This window comes from Agelaius tricolor, unplaced genomic scaffold (genome assembly GCF_023055355.1).
Source record: "Agelaius tricolor isolate 1412-34295 unplaced genomic scaffold, bAgeTri1.0.p SCAF_78, whole genome shotgun sequence".
Taxonomy (NCBI): domain Eukaryota; kingdom Metazoa; phylum Chordata; class Aves; order Passeriformes; family Icteridae; genus Agelaius; species Agelaius tricolor.
In genome coordinates, this window is record NW_027269338.1 from 749,571 (window position 1) to 760,198 (window position 10,628).

General features: G+C 52.2%; 1 protein-coding gene across 1 annotated transcript; it reads left to right on the top strand.

The window, feature by feature from the left end:
• The first annotated feature begins 1,901 nt into the window (after positions 1 to 1,901).
• On the top strand, positions 1,902 to 6,835 carry LOC139585409 (NAD(P)(+)--arginine ADP-ribosyltransferase 2-like). Its single transcript, XM_071418167.1, has 6 exons — positions 1,902 to 1,943; positions 2,030 to 2,132; positions 2,477 to 2,679; positions 2,774 to 3,004; positions 5,022 to 5,796; positions 6,454 to 6,835. The coding sequence occupies exons 1-6, from the start codon at positions 1,902 to 1,904 to the stop codon at positions 6,540 to 6,542; spliced, it is 1,443 nt and encodes a 480-aa protein (XP_071274268.1). The 3' UTR covers positions 6,543 to 6,835.
• The last annotated feature ends 3,793 nt before the right edge of the window (positions 6,836 to 10,628 follow it).

A 10,628-nucleotide genomic window follows, 5' to 3' on the forward strand; every position in this document is an offset into this window, starting at 1 on the left:
AAACTTTTGTCCCAGATTGGATTTCCTGGCCTCTTGGATGAGGAGAGCAGTCTCTGCTCTGGCCCACAGGCATCTGAGTCAATCCTGGCTGATGTTGTTTTGAAGAGCACCCCACAGATCTTGTGAAGTCTCCCCCACAAAGCAGGCCCCAGAATGACCTTCAATTTGGACTCCTAAGGAAGGACACACATTCTTTAACTCAAAGATGGCCCTGAGGTCCACATTTCCTATGGGATTTCCTCTCCTTGGAGATTTTTGTGTAACAACAAAAGCAGCAGGCCCTGGGTGTCCTGGCTAGCACCCATCTGCCCAAAAGCACCAGCAAAGCTCTGGAGAATTGATGTGGTGGGGACAGGTCTGTGGCCTCAGATCCTCGATGTCCTTAGGACGAAACTGTCAGGTCTGTTACAGAGCAATGCCTGATATGTTTTCAAAAGAAGCCTTTGAATTCAAAACCGTCACCTCCAGGCATCACTGAAAGAGGAAACACTTCCAATGATAACTGGCAAATGGTTTTTCTGAGCAACCATGGCAACATGGGCTCAGGTATCTCCTGGTGTTGGTGGATCCATTTTGGGGTCCAGAACTTTTCCTGCCACACCAGCAAGGCCAGGGAACTCACTCAGGCATTCTCCGAAGAGATCATCCCCAGGCTCAAGGTGCCTGCAGGGATGGCATCTGATAGGGGATCCCAACTGGTACCTGAGGTGTGGCAGCAACTCAGTGAGCACTGGAGAGTGGCACTGGGAGGAGCTGGGGTGACATGGGACTGTGGGATTGGGGTCATAGGGGGTGAGAAATAAGAAAGAGAATAGAAAGTTTGAGTTCTCTTAAGGTGCTGGATAGAGCTTAAAGATGAATGAGTAAAAAACCATAAAGGATGTAAAAGTGAGGACACAGCAGGGAAAAGGTGGCTGGAACGTGTGGAGAAACAGAGAAGGGAACTGCAGTGAGGGGTTTTTTGGCAAGTTCTGTAACACAGAAGGAGCAGCGCCAGCCCAAAGTGAAAGTCTGAGGCAAGGCCATCTGAGATATTGAGGCACTCAGATAAAACTACACCCAGAAATCCCATTTTTATGACTCTCCAGGACAATAAAAATTATTTCCTGGGAGAGGCAGAGCCCAGCCAATTATTAATGGGAGAAGTGCTGGCTCTGTACTAGCTAAGCAGCCCTGTTTAATGAATATGTATAATTAGGATGGATAGATTCTGTTGACAAAGTGCCCCCTGAGCAGCACGACAAGGAGAGATCTGCTGTGAATCTGAGATGATCAAGAATTCTGGCTTTCTGCTACCTCCAGTTCCATCAGGGAGTTCACTTTCAATATCAATGCCTGGAGGGAATCCAGGGGACACTTGTGGAGGGACATGAGACTGGGATTGTAGAGTGGGGACATGGAGGGCTCCAGGCCGACATTGGAGGGTCACAGGTTGGGGTCCCTAAATTTGAGTTGTGGTCCTGGGGTGATGTGAAATGGGTAACAGGACTGGGAGCGGGACTGGGGTCTGGGAGAGGGCCAAGGTGGACTTGGGCAGGGGCGGTGACAGAGTGGCTTAAGGAATTTGGGTGAGGTTCCTGAGCAGCCTGGAGTCACAAGAGGGCTACAAAGGTCTGGGAGCAGAAATGAGATCCTGGGAAGCACCAGGGGGACATTGGAAGTGTAAACACAGGATTGGGATTGGGACTGGGCAGCTGGTGTGCGGGGATTGAGAGACATGGACTCTGCAATGCCAGCAAATCAAAGCCATTTATTGCACCAATTTACCAGGATTTATAGCTCACTATGTTTGTACAAAGTTTTCTACTTGGACCCCTTTTCCCCAGTCCCCCTAGAAACACAATATTCTCCATTATCCTTCTTACACTGGTAATGTCCTTGTTATCTCTTTCATCAGCAACATGGCTGTCATCTCTTCTCTGGCCAGAGTGCTCATCGTGATGGTCAGAAGTGTCCAGACATGATGGGCAGAGTGATCAGACATGACGTCATCACTTCTGTTCATGCCTTGAGTTTTTCTCTCCCACAGTCTTCACTCTACCAGGGCCACAAGGTCTGCCATGCTCCCCAGTTGAGCTTCTGTAGTGGTCTGGTCTTCCACATCTTCCCCTTCTCGGTTCTTTATGCAAAGAGTTTGTGTACCTTGATGTTAAAGCAATTCCCATCTGTAAGGCTATTGTCTTATTAACATTATTACTGGTTATCTGCTAAATACAGGATAAAATATATGGAGCACAGATCACAATCAAGAAAAACGCACTAAATACAACCCTGTCCCTGATAAAGCGACTCGCTGCATAGGAGAACAAAAGCAAAATGTCCAAGGCCTCCTAGGAAATGAGGATAAATGGCCACTGTTCTAAAGTTCATCTGGTTGGAGCTCAGGGGCCATGCTGAGCCCCTCACAGAGGAGCCCTTCCCATGTAGCCCCGTGTGTCCTCAGTGTCCCCTCAGTGTGTCCCACTTTGTTCCCCAGTGTCCCACATTGCTCCCAGTAACTTCCCTGCCATGGCCCTCCTGGCTCTCACCCTGGCACTGCTGGCAATGACTGTGACCACTGCAGCCATCAAGGTGCTGCCCCTGGACATGGCCCAGGACTCCTTTCATGACAAGTACCGGGGTGGCTGCAGGCCTGCCATGATCGTGGCATTGCCGGCCCTCAGCCACTTTGAGTTCCAGGTGAATCCTCTGTGCACCCACACCTGGGTGAAGGCCGAGGCTGAGTGGCACAAGCGGGGCTCCCCCTGTGTCCCCTCTGGCGTCCCCAGCCCAGGCCGTTGCTCTCGTGGCCTACACAACAAAGGACATTTACAAGGAGTTCAATGCAGCCGTGTGTGTGGCCGGGAGCTCCCGCCAGGAATACCGGAACAACTTCCACTTCAAAACGCTGCATTTCCTGCTGACCCAGGCCCTGGTGACACTGAGGCAGGCTCAGAACGGGCAGTATCACCACGTGTTCCGGGATGTGCATGATGTCCAGTTCCAGGCATGGTGTGACCAGAGGGTCTGGTTTGGTCAATTCACATTCTATTAAATTATTCTGTCAAATCAAATCTATTACATGGTTCTATCAAAACAACTCCATTAAATAATTCTTCCAAAACTATTCCATGAAGTAATTCTGACAGAGCCAGTCAAAAGTGACAATTCCCAAACAGGGCTCAATATCATTCCCCATGCCAACACTTGTGGGAACGTCTCTTTCTCTCAGCTTTCAGGAGGATGCTTGGGGAGTATCCCCTTCCCGAGGGAGGAACTTCACACACTTTTCATCCCAAGAATGAATAGGGGAGAGGAATTTCTGTCTGAGAGGGGACTGGACATTGCCAGGGTCAGCTGATGGATGGCCAGGGCCAGCTCTGGTACTTTACGAGCATTTGTCAGTTCAGGGTTGGTGATTTTGGCTGGGTTTAGCCCAATTTAGCCCCAGTGCCCTGCCTGGCTGGTGGGGACCTGCTGGAGCAGCTGTGGGGAATGACCTGGGGGTGCTGCTGGGTGACCAGTGGAGCTGGCCATGTGGCCTGGGGCCAGGAGAGATCTGGGGGGCACTCAGAGGAGCAGGGCCAGGAAGTCAGGGAGTGATCGTGCCCCTCTCCCTGCCCAGTGAGGCACATCAGGAGTGCTGTGCCCAACTCTGTTCAGCGCCATTTCCGGCTCTGCTCAGGGCTGTGTCCAGCTCTGCCCAGTGTCCAGCTCTGTCCAGCACTGTGTCCAGCTCTGCCCAATGCCATGTCCAGCTATGCCCAGTGCCATGTCCAGTTCTGCCCAGTGCTCTTTCCCGTTCTGGGCTCCTCAGGACAGGAAAGACCTGGAGATCCGCGATGGTACCATGGATGATGACTGGACTGGAGCATTTCTTTCACAAAGTGACAAATAACAGAGAAAATGGAAATTTTCCCTTCCCCTGAAGGTGCTGGACAGACACTGAAGACAAACTGGCAGGAATGATAAAAGGATGGAGAAGTGTGCACACAAGATGAAAATCACGGCTAGAACCCATGGAGAAACAGACAAAGGGAACTCCAGTGGGGTTTTGGCAAGTTCTGTACCAGGAAACAACAGCACCTGTGCAAAGAAATTGTTCCAGGAAAAGTGCCTTTGATATCAAAGTATTTGGTGAAAATGATACCCAGCAGCCCCATTTTTATGACTCTCCAGGACAATAAAATGACTCCAGGATCAATGCAAATGATTTACAGGAAAAATACAGTTTCTGTATTAGCTAAGGGAGACATTTTCATGAATATTTATAAATATGGTGGATAAATACCCCATGGCAAATCGCCCCTGATGTGCAGGACCAGGGGAGATCTGCTGCCGATCTGAGCTGGTAAGGAATTCCGGCTTTCTGCTATCTCCAGATCCATCCGGGAGTTCACTCCGGCTGATTTTGGTATTGGGGCTGGGGGGACTCGGGGGGGACTCTTGTGGGGGGGACAAGGGATTGAGGGAATGGGATTGCAGACATGGGGGGACACTGGGGGAGTCACAGGCCAGGGACTGGGGTCATGGGGGGCTCTGGGGGAAAATGAGGGGGGACACGGGATGGTGAGAATGTGGTGGGAATGGGGTGATGGGGGGCCTGGGAGACACTGTGGGGGCAGAGGGTGATGCCTGGATTTGGGTTGATGTCCTGGGGTGATACCAAAGGAACTGGGGAATGGGAGTAGGAGTGGGGTCTGGGGACCAAGGGAGAGGGACACTGAGGGGCTCAGGGAGTGACCCCAGGATTTGGGTGGGGATTCTGCTGGGGTTGAGGGGACTTGTAGTCATGGGAGTAGGATTGGGCTTCTGGGGGTGATGGTGCTGTGGACTGGGGACCCTGGGGCTGGGGGATGTTGGGGAGGCATAAGTAACCCCAGGATTTGGGGTCAGGGAACTCAGACATGTGCAGGGGTCGGCTGGGCAGGAGTGCCTCTCTTCCCCCTGACCCCACTCCCCTGCTGACCCCACTCCCTTCCCCAGTCCCTCACTGATGAACCCTCCCCGTGTCTCCCCCATGTCCCCTCTGTGTCCTCCAGAGTCCACACCGGTCCCTGTGGCCTCTCCCTGCCATGGCCCCCCTGGCTCAGACCCTGGCACTGCTGGCAATGGCCATGGCCACCACAGCTGTCGATGTGATCCCCCTGGACATGGCCCCAGACTCCTTTGATGACCAGTACCAGGGCTGCGGCCCTGCCATGACGGAGGCATTGCCGGCCCTCAACAGCTCCGAGTTTGAGCAGAACAAGGAGTTTGCTGAGGTTTGGGTAAAGGCTGCAGCTGAGTGGCAGAGTTGGGACCCCCCTGAGTCCCCTCTGTCCCCAGACCAGGCCACCGCCATCATGGCCTTGTTAATGACTGACCACACAAAATTCAATGATGCCCTGCGCGAGGCCGGGCATTCCCGACAGGAATACCGGGACAACTTCCACTTCAAAACGCTGCATTTCCTGCTGACTGATGCCCTGGCCACGCTGAGGGACGCTCAGAAAGGGCAGTGTCGGGACGTATTCCTGAATGTGTCTGGCACCTGCTACAAGGCACAGCGTGGTGACACCGTCCGGTTCGGTCATTTCATGCTCTTGTTACCGAGCAATCAAACTGGCGAGTGCCCCGGTGAGACAATGCTTGAGGTGCACACATGCCAAGGCGTGGAAATCCAGTCTTTCACCAAACATCCAGAAGAGAAGGTGGTGCTGATCCCACCCTTTGAGACTTTCAATGTCGCCCAATACACCCAGGAAGGAAACAAGACACAGATCCAGCTCCAGTCCAATGGGACCTACAGCAAATACAACTGCGAGTGGCTGCGAGGTGACACTACAGGTGACCGCCTGGGGGAATGAGGACAGCCATGATAAGGCACCGGGGACAATGACACTGACTGGGGATGGTGGACAAGGACACCCACAATGTGTGGGGTTACAAGGATACCCTGGGCTGGGGGCTCCTATTCTGGGGACACCCATTGTGGGCACAGGCACAGGAACATCCATGACAGGGAACAGGGATAGTGACCCCCACTTCTGGGAGGGAATAGGGACAGGAACAGCCGTGCCAGGGGACAAGGGATAGGGACAGAGACAGGGACAGGGGACAGGGACAGGGACAGGGACCCCCCACGGTTCCAACCCTGTCCCTCTCTGATAATGGCAGTATTCTTTGGGGATGGGCCCTGTGTACAGAATGTGGGTGGGCCAGGACCACCGGATGGTACTCCCTGAATACCTGTAACCCACTGTAACCCCCCCACTGCAATCCCTGACTCCTCCTGACCCCTGTCACTCCTAAGTCCACCAAGACCCCCCCGACCTCCCTGGGCTCTCTTTCTCCCCATGCCCCCCCCTCACACCCTGTCACCTGTCACCTCATGGCACCCATCTCTCCTGTAACCCCTAAGTCTCCCTTATTGCCATCCCTGACCCCTTCACTCCCCTCATGATCCCCCTGATGCTCATCTTTGTCCCTCAGGTGGGAGTGTCTCCAGTGCCCCCTTCCACGTTGGGGGACGACTCCTCCTGGCCACCACAGCCCTGGCAGTGGCCACTGGAATCCTCTGAGCCACGAGGCCACCGACGTTACTGGGGTCACAGCGGCAACCATGGCCAGCATGGCAACCAAGGTCACTGTTGTCACTGTTGCCACCACGATCAAGAATACCACCAGGACCCCCAGAGAAACAAGAGCACCAAGGCTACCAAGGCCACCACTGCCACTATTGCCACCATGAGGTAACTGGGGCCACCATTGTCACTGCAGGCACCACAGCCACCCTGGCCACCATGGTAACTATAATCACCAAGGCCACTGTGACCACCTTGATCACCAAGATTACTTGAGCCACAAAGTTACAACAGCCAATGTAGCCATTGCGGCCATCAGTATCATTGTGCAAAGCAATTCTATTAAATAATTCTATCAAAACAATTCTATCACGTATATCTGTCAAAGCCAGCAAAAAGGGACAATTCTTAAGCAGGGCTCAATGGCACTCCTCACACCAACACTCATGGGAATGTCTCTTTCTTTCAAACTCAAGGAGGATCCTTGGGGAGCATCCCCTTCCTGAGGGAGGAACCTCACACACATTTCATTCCAAGCAGAAACAGGAGAGAGGAATCTCTCTCTGAGAGGGGACTGGACATTCCCAGGGTCAGATGATGGATGGCCAGCCTCAGCTCTGGTGCTTCATCCTCAGTTGTCAATTTGGCGCATGTGATTTGGGCTGGTTTTAGCCCCACTCAGCAGCAAAAGCAGCACCAGACCCCTCTCAGTGCTGCTCCAGTGGCCACAAACGGGGCATTGTCCCTTGGCCATATTCCAGGCAGAGCATCCTGCCACATCCTGCACTTCAGGGGGACCTCAAAGGCTGGAAACTGGGAGGTTCAAGAGGGCAAGGGCAGATCCTGTCCCTGGGAACAGACAGTCCCCAGTTCCAGTCCAGGCTGGGGGGGACCTGCTGGAGCAGCTCTGGGGAAGGACCTGGGGGTGCTGGTGGGTGAGCTGTGGAACTGGCGTTGTGTCTTGTGTCCCATGGCCAGGAGCGATCCAGGGGGCATCAGGAGGGGTGGGACCAGGAGGTGAGGGAATGTTTGTGCCCCTCTGCCCTTCCCAGTGAGGAGCATCGGGAGTGCCGTGACCAGCTGTGCCCAGTGCCATGTACAACCCTGCCCAGTGCCGTGTCCAGTTCTGTCCTGCTGTGGACCCAAACCTGGTCTAAGGCATGATGCTGCCTGAGCTGGGAGGTTGGGCCAGGGGCCCACTCTGGGTCCTTCCAGCCTGACCCATGCTGGGATTTAGGGATTCTGGCAGTTGCGGTTCAGGAATTGTCCACTGGAGGGCGGCAGCAGCGAGTGCGGGAAATCAGCGTCACTGCGCATGCGCCGCTCCCAGCTGCAGTTCCGGGTGCCAACAGCAGGCGGCAGCACGAGCTGCTGGCGCTGCCCAGCGCCCACCCCGCCCCATCCCGGCCCCGGGGGCTCTGCAATGGTTTGGGAAGGAGCGACCTTAAAGCCCATCCGGTGCCAGCCCTGCCATGGGCAGGGACACCTTCCCCTGGGCTGGGCTGTTCATGGCCCTGCCCAACCTGGCCTTGAACTGTTCCAGGACTGGGGAGCCACAGCTTTGGTACAGATGGGTAAGATGATGATTGGCTCTCAAAATTAAGGCATGAATATTGTGTTTATGTTAAGAAAAGTTTTGTTGATGTATGGTTATGTGATTTTAGTTTGTAGTTTGGACATCCTGTGTAATCCCCATCGCCCCCTCTCCTCCCCCATAAGTTGGTACAGGACAGCTGTGGTTGTCAGGATTGTCAGGGACATGTACCCGTGCCCCTTGCACGGGGCGGTTGGGAATGGGGAATGCCTGTTGCTGCGGAGGAATGGCACGGCAACATCTCACCTCCAACCACGCTGCAGGAAGGTCTCCACCAATGGACAGCAAGGAAGAATCAAGTGGCAGACTTTGGGAATGACAAGGGATTTAGAAGAAAAATGTTTGAATATATATGACTGCTTATGGATATGTATTTGGCTGATGCAACACCAGGGGTATAAAGGTCAGAGCCGCCATTTTGTGGATGAGACTGGCTGCAGCTAAGCATACCGCTTAGGATTCAAGTGGAACATTTTTGCTGTCTACCTTTTGAGCAGAAAAATTCACCTTGCCAGAGGTTTACTTGCAGAAACGCGACAGAAGAGCCCTGTAATTTCATTCATGATCAAAGGAAGAGGCTGTTCTGGTTTGAAAGCAAAACCAGTGAGAGACTCCAAGTCAGAAATGCAATTTATTGCGAAGAGGGAGAAGGAAAACCAAAATACATGCAATAATACAAAAGAAAAACCACAGACAAAGAGTATGACCTGACACCGTGTTGGTCAGCGTGTTGGTAGCAGTCCAGTTCGAATGGTGGCTGCAGTCCTCTTGGAGTGGCAGATGTGGTGCTGTTGGAGCAGTTATCCTGTAGATGGATGTAGTCTTCCTCAAAGATCCAGTGGAAAAGATGGCCGTTTCTCTGGGAATACAGTGGAAAGTCTGACTGCTCTGTCCCAAAACCCAGATTATATCCAGGTGGAGGTTCTTAGCTCCTCCCTCCGGGGCAGAGCATCTCACAATGCGCTGTTATCATGCAAATGAGTCATACAGTGGGTCCTTGATTGCCCATTAAACAGAAATGGCTCCTAGAGGGAGTTATCTCTGTGTCATGTGGCAAGACATTGATGGGCTGATTAACAGCAGATAAGGAAAAAACAATGACCCTCCTGGTTTCGACAGCTCTTGAGGATGGGAATAGAATACATCTTTTTATTGTAACCTGGGACAGAGGCCATGGGCAATTTCCCCATGGGGTGTTCCAAGTTGCTGGACAATGCAGCCTCCTTTTTATCCCAATTTCCGTGCACTCCCCTTCCCCATTCATGGAGGTATTCAGAAGGTACAGACTTCAAAACCCACCTACAAAATATCCCCCTTGCTACACAGCCCACTCTTCTATCACACAGACACGTGACCATTCAAATGAGATTTAACTCCACCCTGGGTGCGGAAATTAAAATTCATAAGCCTGTTAAGTCTTTTTTCTTCTTCTTGAAGTTCAGGAATTTTGCAGGACCTTGTCTGAGCAGCAGTCCGTGTCAGTGAGGAACATTTTCTGAAACTGATCATTTCTCCGGTCACTTCCTTATCTACAAGTCCCGGGCCCAATCTACCACAAGATCCACACAATATGTTTGTAAAGAAACATTCCTCTTATTCCTTTCAGGGTTGAATTAATTGTGGTGCAGAAATAGAGTTTGGTTGGGTTTAAGTCCTGAATATGTGGGAAAGCACAGAATGTGGTCAAGAATGCAAATGAATGAATTTCTAAAGAAGTAAAGGACAGTCAGGGAGATGTTGGGGGAGAGAGGGGGTGGGGAAGATTGTTGTTTTTCCTCTTCTCTTCCTCTACTCTTTTCCCTTTTTCCCTTTTTTCCTCCAAGGAAAATGGCAGTGGTGGCCGTGGTGGCCACATTTTTCTGGGGGGTCATGGTGGTCATGGTGATTATGGAGATCATGGTGAGTGTGAGAAATAACTGCTCACATTAAAATTTTAAAGGTTTATAAGACCACAACAGCACAATAAAAGGACTGAATAAGGAAAACAGGCAGCACTGGGACCATGGCCGACTGCCAGTGTCTCTACCACAAAACGGCGGCTTCGCCTTTTATACCCCCAGTGTTGCATCAGCCAAACCTGGCTCTGCCAAAGTCTGCCATTCAATCCTGACTCGCTGTCCGTTGGTACAGACCTTCTTGTAACTTGACTGGAGGAGAGGTGAGGTGAGGTGAGGTGAGGTGAGGTGAGGTGAGGTGAGGCATGCCACAACTCATTAGGAACAGATTTTCCCCATTCCCAACTGCCCAATGGCAGGGGCACGGGTTCATGTCCGGCCCCCACATGTCCCTGACAACCCCAACAACCAGGGCTGTCCAGTGGGAACAATACAGAGGCGGGTGAAGGGGACAGTGGGGAGCGCAAAGGGGGTCCAAAAGCCAAACTACAATCACATTACCATAAGTCAACAAAATTTCTCTTAATATGCACACAATATTCACCATTTAATTGTGAGAGTCAGATATAATGTTACCCATCTATAACAAAGCTG